The sequence below is a fragment of the Anomaloglossus baeobatrachus genome, chromosome 6 (assembly GCF_048569485.1).
Source record: "Anomaloglossus baeobatrachus isolate aAnoBae1 chromosome 6, aAnoBae1.hap1, whole genome shotgun sequence".
NCBI lineage: Eukaryota > Metazoa > Chordata > Amphibia > Anura > Aromobatidae > Anomaloglossus > Anomaloglossus baeobatrachus.
This window is the reverse complement of record NC_134358.1, coordinates 165,196,098-165,213,096: the sequence shown is the minus strand read 5'-3', so window position 1 is coordinate 165,213,096 and position 16,999 is coordinate 165,196,098. Positions and strand designations below refer to the sequence as shown.

The 16,999-nt window shown below is 45.7% G+C and overlaps 1 protein-coding gene across 2 annotated transcripts in view; it reads left to right on the top strand.

Annotated features, from left to right (window-relative positions):
- The window catches only part of MIB1 (MIB E3 ubiquitin protein ligase 1), a 189,467-nt gene that overhangs the window by 52,691 nt on the left and 119,777 nt on the right, over positions 1-16,999 (top strand). For both annotated transcript variants that reach the window (XM_075314461.1, XM_075314462.1), the window contains exon 4: positions 5,225-5,329. In XM_075314461.1, the coding sequence (XP_075170576.1) occupies positions 5,225-5,329 (105 nt within the window). The remainder of the gene's footprint in view (positions 1-5,224; positions 5,330-16,999) is intronic.

Sequence of the window (16,999 nt, the reverse complement as noted above, 5' to 3'; positions counted from 1 at the left end):
AATTAATCCAGACTACAAGGGGGTCCCCGGCTTCTCAGGCTGAGTATTAGGACTCAGATGATAGCCCCAGCCACCCTAAGCGAGCTCGCTGGGAAAGACCCTCAACGTCATCACACTGCTCAGGGTCTCAGCGCAATCAGTCGCCCTGTGATGCGTCTGAAGAGAGTGATCAGGAGTCTTATCCTGGAACCCCTCTCAATCTGGATACCCCGGATGGGGACGCCATGGTAAACGATCTTATCTCAGCCATCAATAGACTGTTGGATATTTCTCCCCCAGCTCCTTCTGCAGAGGAGGCAGCTGCAGAGCAGGAGAAGTTTCGTTTCCTCTATCCCAAGCGTAAATTGAGTGCTTTCTTGGATCACTCTGACTTCAGAGAGTCAATCCAGAAACACGACGCTCATCCAGAAAGGCGTTTCTCTAAACGTTCTAAGGATACACGTTTTCCTTTCCCCCCTGATGTGGTCAAGCGCTGGACCCAGTGTCCAAAAGTAGACCCCCCGATTTCCAAACTTGCAGCTAGATCCATAGTTGCAGTGGAGGATGGCGCTTCACTTAAGGATGCCAATGACAGACAGATGGACCTTTGGTTGAAATCTGTCTATGAAGCTATCGGCGCGTCGTTTGCTCCAGCATTCGCAGCCGTATGGGCACTCCAAGCTATTTCAGCTGGTTTAGCAAAAGTGGATGCTATCATACATCCAGCGGCGCCGCAAGTGGCGTTCCTTACCTCGCAGATGTCTGCGTTTGCGTCTTACGCTATCAATGCGGTCCTAGAATCTACCAGCCGCACCTCAATGGCGTCCGCCAATTCGGTAGTTTTGCGCAGAGCCTTGTGGTTAAAGGACTGGAAAGCAGATGCTGGTTCCAAAAAATGTTTAACCAGCTTGCCTTTATCTAGAGATAGACTGTTTGGCGAGCCATTGGCTGACATCATTAAACAGTCCAAGGGTAAAGACTCTTCCTTACCCCAGCCCAGATCAAGCAAACCTCAGCAGAAAAAATGGCAGCAGAGGTTTCAGTCCTTTCGAGGTTCGGGCAAGACACAATTCTCCTCGTCCAAAGGGACTCAGAGGACGCAAAGAGTCTCAGATTCCTGGCGGGCTCACGCACGCCCCAAGAAAGCAAATGGAGGAACCGCTTCCAAAGCGGCTACCTCATGACTTCCAGCCCCCCCCCTCCGCATCTCCGGTTGGGGGCAGGCTCTCCCGCTTTTCCGACATTTGGATGTCACAGGTCAAAGACCGGTGGGTGACAAACATTTTGTCTCGCGGGTACAGAATCGAGTTCAGTTCTCGTCCTCCAGCTCGGTTCTTCAGAACCTCCCCACACCCAGACCGAGCAGATGCCCTGCTGCAGGCGGTGGACTCCCTAAGAGCGGAAGGAGTAGTGGTTCCTGTACCGCCTCAGGAACAAGGGCGAGGGTTTTACTCCAATCTCTTTGTGGTTCCAAAAAAGGACGGCTCGTTCCGTCCTGTTCTGGATCTAAAGCTGCTCAACAAACATGTGCACGCCAGACGGTTCCGGATGGAAACCCTCCGCTCTGTCGTTGCCTCAATGTCTCAAGGAGACTTCCTTGCCTCAATAGACATCAAAGATGCTTATCTCCACGTGCCAATTGCTACAGAACATCAACGTTTTCTACGTTTTGTGATAGGAAACGATCATCTTCAGTTCGTAGCTCTGCCATTCGGTCTGGCGACAGCCCCCCGGGTCTTCACCAAGGTCATGGCGGCGGTGGTAGCAGTCTTGCACTCTCAGGGACACTCGGTGATCCCTTACCTAGACGATCTACTTGTCAAGGCACCCTCTCAAGAGGCATGCCAACTCAGTCTACATGCTACGCTGGAGACTCTACAGACGTTCGGATGGATCATCAACTTTCCAAAGTCGAATCTGTCACCGTCACAGTCGCTAACGTATCTTGGCATGGAGTTTCATACTCGAGCAGCGAGAGTGAAGCTTCCGCTGAACAAGCAGCGGTCCAGACAGACAGGGGTGCAATCCCTCCTTCAAGGCCAGTCGCACCCCTTACGGCGCCTCATGCACTTCCTCGGGAAGATGGTGGCAGCCATGGAAGCAGTTCCCTTTGCGCAGTTTCATCTGCGCCCACTTCAATGGGACATTCTCCGCCAATGGGACGGGAAGTCAACGTCCCTGGACAGGAAAGTCTCTCTTTCCCAGACGGCCAAGGACTCTCTACAATGGTGGCTCCTTCCCACCTCATTGTCTCAGGGAAGATCCTTCCTGCCCCCATCCTGGGCAGTGGTCACGACAGATGCGAGTCTGTCAGGGTGGGGAGCAGTGTTTCTCCACCACAGGGCCCAGGGGACGTGGACTCCGCAGGAGTCCACCCTTCAGATCAATGTTCTGGAAATCAGGGCAGTGTATCTTGCCCTACTGGCCTTCCAACAGTGGCTGGAAGGAAAGCAGATCCGAATCCAGTCGGACAACTCCACAGCGGTGGCATACATCAACCACCAAGGAGGGACGCGCAGTCGGCAAGCATTCCAAGAAGTCCGGCGCATTCTAATGTGGGTGGAGGACACAGCATCCACCATATCCGCGGTTCACATCCCAGGCGTAGAAAATTAGGAAGCAGACTTCCTCAGTCGCCAGGGCATGGACGCAGGGGAGTGGTCCCTTCACCCGGACGTGTTTCAGGAAATCTGTCGCCGATGGGGAGTGCCGGACGTCGACCTAATGGCGTCCCGGCACAACAACAAGGTCCCGGCATTCATGGCGAGGTCGTGCGATCAAAGAGCTCTGGCGGCAGACGCATTAGTTCAAGATTGGTCGCAGTTCCGGCTCCCATACGTCTTCCCACCTCTGGCACTCTTGCCCAGAGTGTTACGCAAGATCAGATCCGATTGCAGCCGCGTCATACTCGTCGCCCCAGACTGGCCGAGGAGATCGTGGTATCCGGATCTGTGGCATCTCACGGTCGGTCGACCGTGGTCACTGCCAGACCGACCAGACTTACTGTCCCAAGGGCCGTTTTTCCATCAGAATTCTGCGGCCCTGAACCTGACTGTGTGGCCATTGAGTCCTGGATCCTAGCCTCCGCAGGATTATCTCAAGGAGTCGTAGCCACAATGAGACAAGCTAGGAAGTCAACGTCTGCTAAGATCTACCACAGAACGTGGAAGATTTTCTTATCTTGGTGCTCTGCACAGAGAGTATCCCCTTGGGCCATTTGCATTGCCCACCTTTCTTTCCTTCCTGCAATCGGGGTTGGAAAAGGGCTTGTCGCTCAGCTCCCTTAAAGGGCAAGTCTCGGCACTATCTGTGTTTTTTCAGAAGCGTCTAGCACGTCTTCCTAAGGTGCGCACGTTCCTACAGGGGGTCTGTCATATTGTGCCCCCGTACAAGCGGCCGTTAGATCCATGGGATCTGAACAGAGTACTAGTTGCTCTGCAAAAGCCGCCCTTCGAGCCTCTAAAGGACGTTTCCTTTTCTCGCCTGTCACAGAAAGTGGCGTTTCTCGTAGCGATCACATCGCTTCGGCGTGTGTCTGAGCTGGCAGCTCTGTCATCCAAGGCTCCCTTCCTGGTGTTCCACCAGGACAAGGTAGTGCTGCGCCCCATTCCGGAGTTTCTCCCTAAGGTCGTATCCTCGTTTCATCTTAATCAGGATATATCCTTGCCTTCCTTTTGTCCTCAGCCGGTTCACCGGTATGAGAAAGACTTACGTTTGCTAGATCTGGTGAGAGCACTCAGAATCTATATTTCTCGCACGGCGCCTATCCGCCGTTCAGATGCACTTTTTGTCCTTGTCGCTGGCCAGCGCAAGGGGTCGCAGGCTTCTAAAGCCACCCTGGCTCGATGGATCAAAGAACCAATTCTGGAAGCCTACCGTTCTGCTGGGCTTCCGGTTCCTTCAGGGCTGAAAGCCCACTCAACCAGAGCTGTGGGTGCGTCCTGGGCTTTGCGACACCAGGCTTCGGCTCAACAGGTGTGCCAGGCAGCTACCTGGTCGAGTCTGCACACTTTCACCAAACATTATCAGGTGCATACCTATGCTTCGGCGGATGCCAGCTTAGGTAGAAGAGTCCTGCAGGCGGCAGTGACATCCCCGTAGGGGAGGGCTGTTTTGCAGCTCTAACATGAGGTATCTCTTTACCCACCCAGGGACAGCTTTTGGACGTCCCAATCGTCTGGGTCTCCCAATAGAGCGCTGAAGAAGAAGGGAATTTTGTTACTTACCGTAAATTCCTTTTCTTCTAGCTCTTATTGGGAGACCCAGCACCCGCCCTGTTGTCCTTCGGGATTTTTTTGTTGTTTGCGGGTACACATGTTGTTCATGTTGAACGGTTTTTTCAGTTCTCCGACGTTATTCGGAGTTAATTTGTTTAAACCAGTTATTGGCTTCCTCCTTCTTGCTTTGGCACTAAAACTGGAGAACCCGTGATACCACGGGGGGGTATAGCCAGAAGGGGAGGGGCCTTGCACTTTTTAGTGTAGTGCTTTGTGTGGCCTCCGGAGGGCAGTAGCTATACCCCAATCAATCGTCTGGGTCTCCCAATAAGAGCTAGAAGAAAAGGAATTTACGGTAAGTAACAAAATTCCCTTCTTTGTTTTCTAACTTTTGTTTCTTGAAGTATCCCTTACTTTATTTACATGCAGCTCAACCAAACATGAAATCTTCCTATGCCAAACCTCACAGTCAGAGCTTGCACAACCCGGTCTCACTGTCCAGACCCGCCCTCTGCACACTCATTGGCTGTCAGTATTCTGCCCAGCACTGAACTCTCATCGGTCCAGCAAAGATGGGCGCATTACTATATTAATATATAAGCAGAGGTGGAGTGGGGGGTTGTGAGGACCTGTTGATTGTATTTTCCCTTTAACCCCTGATTAGTGCTTGCAAAATGTCAGAAGCGCATGAAAAGATGGTGGATTGTCGTCTTGCTCTTGCAGCCATACTCTAATAAGACATACAAAGTGTCCATGTGGATAGATTGTTATCCTTCTGCATAATAATAGCTGGTGTTCCCTTGTACTGTGTGAGCGGCAGCACACTTCGTCCAGTCTGCTGGGTGTAGTCAGTGATCACACAGAGGGGTGCAGAGCACGGTGCCACAACTAGAAATTTAAAGCTTTGAAAATTGGAAAAATCCTTTGAGCTAAAATATCACTCTTCACGTTTATATAATTTTTTCTGCATGTCTGTCACGATTTCATCTGATCGGTTTACATCATCTTGTTATTTAATCTCATTTTAGGTAACTGAGATCCAGGACTGGAGCGCATCAAGCCCACACAGTGCTGCCTATGTCCTTTGGGACAATGGAGCTAAGAACCTTTACAGAGTTGGATTTGAAGGCATGGTAAGTACAGTAATTAAGAAAGGACAATTCCTTCAAGAATTCAGCGGTGGCAGAAGCAGAGAGTGTCTTCTATTAAATCTTTTGTTGCACGCACATGCCGTCCTGGGCGACTTAGTGACACTCTTTTGTGCTACTTCTCCCGCTGAGATGCATTTACAATATGGTGGCATTTGTGCACATTGGTGTAGTTTGACCCTTCCAGCTGTTCCAGTGTTGCCTTTGATCTAATTACAGCCCTCCATTGTTACAGCTACATATTTTACTTGGAGGAAAAGCACACTTCCTTTTAATGCATTCAGACGTTAGACTCTGACCATCAGTTCTCTTATTGTTATACGTTCCTCCCTCCCCCCACCCCCTGAGTTTGTCGCCAGTCTTTCTAATTCTACAATGCCGTTGTTTCCTTTTAATTTTTTATATTGTAACAGAATTGCATCACGGCATTTAATTTTTCTTCTCAATCCTTGGTGAAACATGTTAGCATTTAATGAATGGATCCTAAGTGCATGTTTTTCTAAATAAATAAACAAGTTTATGCACAAGATTGTACTGAATAAGTAAGACTTTGTCCAATCCATCACACAGTGGATACCAGTTATCCCAGGTGGGCAACATGATCTTATGAGGTACTTTGGGTTCCTCAAAGGTGTCTGTGATTTTTGACAGGCTAAAACCTAATATAGCGGATTAAGTCCTTCATGCCTTCTTTTTTTTTTATTTTTGTTTTTAGCGTTTTAAATGCTTAAAAACACTATGAATTTTAAGCGTTTATTTTTTTTTTATTTAGTTAGACGTAGGTTTCGCAGTATTTTTATAATTTTTTTTTTTAGAAAAACACATACAACTTTCTACTAATGATGTATCAGCAGTGTACCAAATACAACAAATACGATGAGGTTGGCGATTACATATCAAAGAGGAATAGTGTGAACATAATCTATTAAGTAGTGGGAAAGACGGTCCAGATGGGCCATACCTTTTGAAAGATCTTTAATGTATTATTATGAATGACCAGCATCTGTTCTTATTCATAATTTACATTAAAGGGTGCATATCATTTCAGGTGACTTTTTAGAAAAAGCAGTCATATGTGTTCATAGGAATAACACTATTTCTGGTCATTAATTCACTTGTATCCTACATTTTTCACCAGTTTTACTCTCCACAGATAGTCTTCAATTTTTATTTGTCTCTGCTAGTGGATGTTGACTAGTGTTTGTGATGTCTCCCATACACAACACAGACATGAGGGATTCCTGTGTAGCACATATTCAGAAGCAGCAGCATGGACAATAATATAGAGCAGTATTGAGAAGTGTAGCTGTGAATTCGGCACTGGGGTGAGATAAGCATTTACTACCGTTTCCCCGAAAATAAGACCTTCCCCGAAAATAAGACCTAGCAGGATTTTTCAGGGATGCTTAAATATAAGACATCCCGTCAAAATAAGACCTAGTTGCGGTCAATAATGAAGTGTCATGCAGTGGTGAAAAAGTTAAAGACCCTGCAGGACACTTCAATTTAGACAGCGGAGACCCTCTAAAGAGAGAAAAAAGAAGAGAGAAGACCCCGATCATACACGCCGGACTAGGTGAGCGCATCAAGGTCCTGCAGCGGAACACACACACACACACACACACACACACACACACACACACACACACACACACACACACACACACACACACACTCACTCACCACATCCAGCGATATCGCTTGCTTCTCGTTGACGATACTGTGCAGTGCAGTGATCTTCCAGGACCTACCGGAGGATCACATGGCCGGAAGCACGTGATATCTCCGGATGTTGTGAGTGTGTGCGCGCATAGGGCCGATTTTGTGAGTATGTGTAAGTGTATGCAATAGGATGTGTGAGTGTGTGAATATATGTGATCGGATCTGTGAGTGTCGGCAGGAGGCAGAGGAGGACGGCGTGCAGCCCAGCTGCTGGGAAGTGCCCACTGGAGAGCACAGCGAGGAATGATTGTGTGTGTGTGTGTGTGTGTGTGTGTGTCCTATGCTAGTGTCAGCTAGACGCAGGGGAGGCGTGCAGCACACCTGCTGGGAGATCACAGAGGGCTGGTAAGTATGACGATCCTGGGAAGGGGGGTCTGCTTATTGTGGGGGGGGGTAAACTTATCCCCAACCATGTCTCCTCAAGAATAAGACACCCCCTGAAAATAAGACCTAGTGCTTTTTTCAGGGCAAAAAAAAAATATAAGACCGTGCCTTATTTTCGGGGAAACGGGGTATGAGGAAACAGTAAGCCTTGCTGCTTCTCCCTCCATAGAATTTGACACTTCAGAGCTGGTCGTCAGACATGGGCAAGATTTACCAGTTTTTCAGAGTGAAGAATGGGTTCAGGAAACAGTGGGGAGAAGAAAAAGGGACTAATAAATAGGGAAAGAAACATATTTAATGCATATCTTCCATAAGGGAGACACTGAAAAAAATATATAAAATTGAATAAAAAAAATATACTTTATTATAAAGATGAATAAAATAATTGCTACATGGTGTGCTTACAGCAGGAAAGGATCCATTGTTGTCTTTGCTTTATTTATCTTTTCAATAACGTATGTACATTTTTCATTAAATTTTGCATGACTGTCATTTTTTCATTGTCTCTCCCTCCTAATTCCTGATTAGTCCATTGGCAACACATGTCCTATATAATAGATACACAAACCTGTATGTTTCATTCATCTGGGCACATCGTGGTATCCATATAGGATTATTTTGTTCCTTCAAACACTTTTATATCTTCAATAAGATGAATTACAATGTTTCTTACTATCACTTTTGCCACTTATTTATGAAAATTTGTTAAAACAAGAGTGATAATCTAACACTGAATAATATCAGACAATTGAAGTGTGATGTAGGATTTTAGTAATTTGGGTATTGGTGCCAATTTAAAACATAAACAAAGCCAAGCAGATATTGCCTGCCCCCTGACGCTTGGCAGTGTAATTTCTCTTGTGCACAGAAGCCCTGAGCGAGGATAGTGGCAACCAGAAAACACTCGGGCAACAAGGGAGTTCTTCTAAAAAAAACTTCACCTTTATTCAGACCAGATTAAAATCCACATATGAGACCTTTGGGTATGGCCTGCAAACGCGTTTCAGACTCAGTTAATCCTTATTACTCATTTGGGTTTTAGGCTATGTGTCCACGTGTGCATATTGCATGCAGTTATGCTGCGTTCTGCACCTCAGCGCAACTGCATGCGTCCTGCGTCCCCAGCACAATCTATGAAGATTGTGCATAATCCATGCACACGTTGCGTTTTAGAACGCAGCGATTTGCATGCTGCCAACTCGCTGCGTTCTAAAAAGCAACATGGCACTTATTCCGTGCGCTTTGGATGCAGCCCCCGCTCTATCTATGGTGGGGGCTGCATCCAGAGCGCATGAAATCGGCTTTTCACTGCATTCATTACGCAGTGTTTCTGCAGCGATTTGAAGCGCACGTGTGCTGTTCAAATCGCTGCAGAAATTTCTGCAGGGACACAAAGCAACGTGGGCACATAGCCTTAAAATGTTTGGTTTGAACCTAAATGTTTTATGAACAACCCCCTGGACAGTTTGTTTTTCCATTAATTTATATTATTACATCTTACTGTGCCTTTTTTTTTTTTTTTTACTAGCATTTAACAAATGTAAAAGAAATTAATGCCACAAACCAAAAGATACACTTGGTATATAATTATAATATGTATATGAGGTATATAATTTGTATATGTGGTATATAATAAACAATGCATTTTATGTGTTACAATATAGTTTAATATAATATTTGGCTGCAGCATTTCTAGCCAAAACAAAGCCACAAGAAAATGTGGTGTACGAAACAAGCCTAAAGGCTGCTTTACACGCTTTGATTTATCTGGCGATATGTCGTCGGGGTCACGGATTCCGTGACGCACATCCGGCATTGTTAGCGACGTCGTTGCGTGTGACACCTACGAGCGACTCCGAACGATCGCAAATAGGTTGAAAATCGTTGATCGTTGACACGCCGTTCAGTTTCAAAATATTGTTCGTCGTTTGGATCGCAGCAGACATATTGCTACGTTTGACACCCTGCCAACGATGAACAGCATCCACATGACCGCCTTGGTCAAACAATATATCGCTGTTGCGTCGTTGGTGAGATGTGTACATGTGACCGCTAATAAACGACCTATGTGTGATCTCGGCAAATCGTATCAACGATCTGGGCGTGTCACGTCGTTTAAGAGATCGTCAGATAAATCGCAACGTGTAAAGCGGCCTTAAGGCTATGATATTGTTTGGCTGCTGACATGTTCCCAAGGGCATTGGATTATATTCGGATACATTTGTATGTTTGATTATTACTTATACACCCAGTACATACCAGTAGGAAAGTACAGGAGAAGTGAACTTTGTAATTACTGTTTGCATTGCGTCTATGTATGGACACCTTTGCAGGTGTATGGACAGACTACAGAGGGTGAGGAGGGTCTAAGAAGTGGTCTAAGTGGCTCCATCCCCCCTGCTTCTCTTAGCAGGCCTATTGCTGAGCTGAGGTGGTGAATGATTGGCATGAACAGGAGCTGCCAGTATTTGTAGCCATCAGCAAGCTTCTTATGTGGCATCTGTGGAGAGATTAGTCAATGTCAAGCGCCCTATTATGTCTGGTGTATTACTTTACAGCACTTTACCATAAGGCCATGAATGCAACATACAAATACTAACCTGTAAGTTTGTGTCCAAAAATCACTACTGAAAATATCTGTTCATATGTTTCACCAGGTTTAAAATCAAATTAAAGCACCACTCCATCGTTTTTTGTTTTTTTTTTATTTCACTGCTGGAGTGGTGCTTTAAATGGAAGTCCCCCGACCCCTGTCTTATACTCACTCATCGGTTTCCAGCATCGCTACTGTTGGTCTGGAGCCATTTGTGACCTGCTGGCAGCTCCGATGTTTAGTGGAGTGTGCTGGAGGTCACAAATCAATGCAACTCTGAGAGCCTTACTCTGGCCTTTTTCTGCCTCACATAGACTTGGATTGAAAACTTGTGATGTAACTTCTGACTTCTGGCCAGTCAGAAGTACGGGCACCAAATGGTACCACAGTTAAGAGGGTGAAAACGCCGGAGAGTGATTGTAACGCTAGAGGCAGGGGATTTAGATTTAAGATGCCACTCCAGTGCTGAGAAACAGTGCTGGAATAGTGCTTTAAGTGCATGAAATGGTTAAAAAGGTGCTCCTGTATTGATCCTCCCAGGAAGTAGAATTGGGAGCAGTCCATGACTGTAACTGCAGCCGTCTCCATGCTGTATAAGGCTATATGCACACACTGCAGTTTTGATGCGTTTTGGGGTGCAGTTTTGTCACAAATCTGATTGCCTATCCTTATGCTGGCATATTAACCCCTTCACAACCCATGACGGATATATCCGTCATGGATCGTGGGAAGTTAATCCCGGCCCCCTGCCACGGGCAGGTCGCGGCGATCCGCGTACATATCAGCTGACAGGTGCGCCTGCAAGTTAAATGTGGAATCGCTTCCACCTGCAACTTTCAACCCCTTACATCTCGCTGCCAAAGTCTGTCAGCGAGATGTATATGCACGCGGCCATTACTTTTACTTACTGCCGCCCCCACCAGAAGTCACGTGCGTGATCACATGACTTTCGGTGGCTGCCATGGTAGCACAGGGTCATGTGATGATGCCTGTAGCGATCATGAGTCACTTTCGGTTTCACTCGGCCCGGAGCCGACTGAAGCAGAAAGTGAGCATATCTGCTGTTTACAGCTGTGTAGCTGTGATCAGCAGATAGGGCAGAGCGATCGGATTGCTGATCGCTATAGCATGGGTAGACTGGAGTACGGCACCAATGGATCATACTTTGAGAGTAGCTAGGTATTAAGTAGCTCCCCCTTTGAGATCCTTTCATCACCAGGAAATCGAACAAAAGAGATACCGGTGAGATTTTTCCATTTATTTGCCTTACACAAGAGGGCTTCTTGGAGCCTCTGCAGTTTTCATTATGTAGGAGGCTTTTGGTGTCTTTTCCGATACAGGTTAGCTGACGCTCTGGTTTCTGTTAACCTTCTTCAGTATCTGATTATCACTATATGTGTAAATTGTCTGTGAATTTCTCCTGTTTTTAAAGTAAATATTAAAAGTTATATTTTATTCATTACCCTGCTAATTTTCCTAGCTGATCGCTATAGCCCCATAGGGGAACTAGTAAAATAAAACAAAGTAAAGTTTTTAAAAATAAAAAAAACCCCCTAAGTTCAAATCACCCCATTGAAAGTGAAAGAGTTAAAAAAAATAAAAAATATACACATATTTGGTATTGCTGCGTTCAGAAATGCCCGATCTATCAAAATATAAAATCAATTAATCTGATTGGTAAATGGCGTAGCGGCAAAAAAAAATTCCAAACGCCAAAATTACGTTTTTTTGGTCGCCGCAAGTTTTACGCAAAATGCAATAACAGGCGATCAAAACGTAGCATCTGCGCAAAAATGGTACCATTAACCCCTTCACGACCCATGACGGATCTATCCGTCATGGATCGTGTGAGGTTAATCCCAGTTCCCTGCCGTATGCAGGTCGCAGCGATCCGTGCACATATCCGCTGTTTTCAACAGCTGACATGTGTGCCTGCATGTTATGAGTGGAATCGCATTCCACCCGCAACATTTAACCCCTTACATCTCGCTGCCAAAGTCTGGCAGCGAGATGTATATGCGCGCGGCCATTTTTTTCACTTACCGCCGCCCCCACCGGAAGTCACGTGCGTGATCACGTGACTTTCGGTGGTTGCCATGGTAGCACAGCGTCATGTGATGACGCCTGTAGCTATCATGAGTCACTTTCGGTTTCACTTGGCCCGGAGCCGAGTGAATCAGAAAGTGAACATATCTGCAGTTCTCAGCTGTGTAGCTGTGATCAGCAGATGGGGCAGAGTGATTGGATTGCTGATCGCTATAGCCCCCTAGAGGGACTAGTAAAATAAAAAAAAAGTTAAAAAAATGAAAAAAACCTAAAAGTTCAAATCACCCCTCTTTCACCCCATTAAAAATTAAAGGGTTAAAAAAAATAAAAATATACACATATTTGGTATCGCCGCATTCAGAAATGCCCGATCTATCAAAACATAAAATCAATTCATCTGATTGGTAACCGGCGTAGCGGCAAAAAATTGCAAACGCCAAAATTACGTTTTTTGGTTGCCGCAAGATTTACGCAAAATGCAATAACAGACGATCAAAACGTAGCATCTGCGCAAAAATGGTACAGTTAAAAACGTCAGCTCGAGATGCAAAAAATAAGCAGTCAGTGAGCCATAGATCCCGAAAAATGAGAACGCTACGGGTTTCTGAAAATGGCGCAAAACGTACTCCACTTTTATTGGACAAGCTTGTGAATTTTTTTTAACCCCTTAAATACAAGTAAACCTATACATGTTGGGTGTCTACAAACTCGCACCGACCTCAGGCATCACAACAACAACATCAGTTTTACCATATAGTGAACATGGTGAATAAAATATCCCAAAAACTATTGTGCGATCACACTTTTTTTGCAGTTTTTCCACACTTGGAATTTTTTTGCTGTTTTCCAGTACACTATATGGTAAAACTTATGATTTCATTTAAAAGTACAACGTCCCACAAAAAACAAGCCCTCATATGGCAAGATTGACGGAAAAATAAAAAAGTTACGGCTCTCGGAAGAAGGGGAGCAAAAAAAACCCCGGAATAACGGAAAGCGCCCGGGGGCTGAAGGGGTTAGTGAGAATTCTGAAGTGTTGTGCACATTTTGGTTTTTTTTGCTTTCAATTTGGTGCAAAAAATAAACTGCAGCATATCAATTCTTTCAGCGTTTTTGCTAGCTTTTTTCCAACCCAAATGTAAGGAAAAAAGATACTTAAAACGCTGCAAAAAACGCACTGCAAAATTTAGTTTTTCTGCTAGGAGATGCAGATTTTCAAAGCTAGTCAACAATGGTGTATTGAACTTTAGCATTGGCGACACATGAAATTACATTTTTAAAACTAAATTTACACTTTAGCCAGCAGATGAAGACTTATGTCTAGTGATGGGCGGACCCGGAGTGTAAAATGTACCCGAATGCTGGGTCAGGGAATTCTGGCTAATGATCCAGATCAGGCACTCGGGAAATAAATGAATAAAAGTGAAGCAAGCGCTTCATACTTACCGAGTCTCCATCTCAGCTGTAACTGCTCCCGCGGCCATTCATTCACTTCTGGGGCCGCTCATTATTGCTTATACATATGTACTACTGTCCTGGCTATCAGCAAGCCGTCCTGGCGTCTGTCATTGGTTGCTGTCACATGCGCCCCCAGCAACCAATGTGACTGCGTCTGACTGCTTCCACTCATAGACCCTATCTGCGGGTCACTATCATGGTAAAAAAAAAATAGATAAATAAAACGTGTGGTGTAGGGTCCCCCCATATTATAACAGCACAGCTAAAGCCTATGGCTACAGGGTGCAGCTGTGCATTTATCTTGGCTGTGTATCAAAATAGCAGAATGCGCATGCGGCTGTTTTATCTTTTTTTTTTTAATTATATAAATAATTTAAAAAAACTGCGTGTGGTCCTCCTCAGTTTTGATACCCAGCCATGATGAAATCTGACCGCTGGGGACTAGTATTCTCAGGCTGGGGAGACCCTTGATTATTCCGCCATCCCCAACCTAAAAATAGCAGCCTGCAGCCGCCCGGAACAGCTGCATTCATAAGATGCGACTGTCCCGGGTCTTTACCCGGCTCTTCCCGATTGCCCTGGTAATAAGGAGTTAATCACAGCTCACAGCTGCCACTAAGCCCTTGTTTAGTAATGGGAGACGTCTGTGAGATGCCCCCCGCATTACAAATCTATAAGTAAAAAGACAAACACCCCAAAAATTTTTTATTTGAAATAAAAGACAAAAAGGCACTGTCTTCCACCACTTTATTAACCCCAAAAAAAACACTGCAGGTCCGACGTAATTCACACAAGGTCCCACGACTATTTCAGCTCTGCTACATCTGAATTCACACCGAGCGGCAATGGAACATAACTGCCCGCTGTGACATTCAGGTGATCAGCGGTGACGTTATTCAGGTGATTTGCGGTCACAGCTGGAGGTTCTCACAGTCCACCTCCTATAACTGCAACTAGCCAAATGTTTTATTTATATTTTTTACACCACGATAGTGACCCTCAGACAGCGCCTGTGATTGGTTGCAGTCAGACGCAATCAATCACAGATGCCAGGACAGCCAGTGGGTGGGGGAAGCAGTGCATATAATTGAGCAATAATGAGCAGCCCAGGAAGAAAATGAGAGGCCACAGGAGCAGTTACAGCCGCGTCGTGGCCATGGTAAGTATGAAGTGCTTGCTCCTATCACCCTATCCCTTCTACCAACATTTTTAATCAACGTTTTCTGGTCCCCTTAGACTTTTAGGCGTTTGGCCAGATAACTGGGACCAATCCCGGGCAGGAACTGGAATTTCTTTTTTAACCCGGTTAGACCCACTGGTCCCAGTTATTGGCGAGTCAACCCATCACTACTAATATATCCAGAATAGGTGATTCAGTTGAGGATTGTAAAAGCAGAATTAGTGGCCATTCATATTTGCGTTTTGCTTCTTCCATTAAAAGGGCTCTCCGAAACATATAAAATCTTTTTATAAATACTGTGGAGAAAATAAATATTTGACACACTGCCGATTTAGCAAGTTGTCTTACCTACAAAGAATGGAGACGTCTGTAATTTTTATCATAGGTACACTTCAGCTGTGTCAGACAGAGTTACCCCGAAAAATCCAGAAAATCACATTGTATGATTTTTAAATAATTAATTTGAATTTAATTTGTATTTTGGCCCACTCCTCCATACAGATCTTTTCCAGATCTTTCAGGTTTCGGGGCTGTCGCTGGGCCACATTGAGTTTCAGCTCCCTCCAAAGATTTTCTATTGGGTTCAGGTCTGGAGATTGGCTATGCAACTCCAGGAGCTTAAAATGCTTCTTATGGAGCCACTCCTTAGTTGCCCTGGCTGTGTGTTTCGGGTCACTGTCACGCTGGAAGACTCAGCCATGAACCATCTTCAATGCACTTACTGAAGGAAGGAGGTTGTTGGCCAAAATCTTGCAATGCATGACCCCACCCATACTCCTTTCAATACGGTGTATTCGTCTCTCCCCTTTACAGAAAAGCACCTCCCAAAGTATGATGTTTCCAGCCCCATGTTTCATGGTTGGGACTGTGTTCTTGTGGTTGTACTCATCCTCCTTTTTTCTCCAATCATGGCGAGTGGAGTTGATACCAAAAAGTTCTATTTTGGTTTCAGCTGACCACCTGACCTACTCCCATTCCTTTTCTGGATCATCCAGATGGTCATTGGGGATCGTCAAATGGGCCTGGATATGCACTGGCGTGAACAGGGTGACCTTGTTTGTCCTGCAGGATTTTAATTCATGACATCGTAGTGTGTTAGTAATGGTAACTTTTGAGACTGTGGTCCCAGCTCTCTTCAGGTCCTACCATGTAGTTCTGAGCCGATTCCTTACCTTTCTCAGAAAATATGCTACCCCCATGAGGTGAGATTTTGCATGGCGCCCCAGCCAGAGTAAGATTGACATTCATCTTGTGTTTCTTCAATTACTAATAATTGCACCAACAGTTGTTGCCGTCTTGCCAAGCTGCTTGCCTATTGTCCTGTAGCCCATCCCAGCCTTGTGCAGGTCTACAATTTTGTCCCTGGTGTCCTTAGACAGGTCTTTGGCCACGGTGGAGGGATTGGAGTGTGATTGAGTGTGTGGACAAGGTGTCTTTTATACAGGTAACGAGTTCAAACAGGTATGATCAATACAGGTATTGAGTGCAGCGTAAGAGGGCTAGATAAAGAAAAAATAACACGACTGTGGGAGCCTGAATTGTTGCTTTTTGGTAGGTGATCAAATTCTTAATTCATGCAATAAATGCAAATTGATTTTTTTGAGCAAACCATTTTTTGTACATGAGAAAAGCTGCAAAATTGTCAGTGTATCAAGTACCTATTTTTCCCACTATCTGTTTTCAAGCCCTGACCACTTTTGTAATCTGTATACAGTTAATCCCTATAACTGTTTTCTTACGTTAGGGTACCTTCACACTTAGCAATGCAGCAGCGATCCGACCAGCGATCTGACCTGGTCAGGATCGCTGCTGCATCGCTACATGGTCGCTGGTGAGCTGTCAAACAGGCAGATCTCACCAGCGACCAGTGAACAGCCCCCAGCCAGCAGCGACGTGCAAGCGACGCTGCGCTTGCACGGAGCCGCCGTCTGGAAGCTGCGGAGACTGGTAACTAAGGTAAACATCGTGTATGGTTACCCGATGTTTACATTAGTTACCAGCGCACACCGCTTAGCTGTGTGTGCAGGGAGCAGGGAGCCGCGCACACTGAGCGCTGGCTCCTTGCTCTCCTAGCTACAGTACACATCGGGTTAATTAACCCGATGTGTAATGCAGCTACATGTGCAGAGAGCAGGGAGCCGCGCACACTGCTTAGCGCTGGCTCCTTGCTCTCCTAGCTGCTGTACACATCGGGTTAATTAACCCGATGTGTACAGCAGCTACATGTGCAGAGAGCCGGAGCCGGCAGCACAGGCAGCGTGAGAGCTGCAGA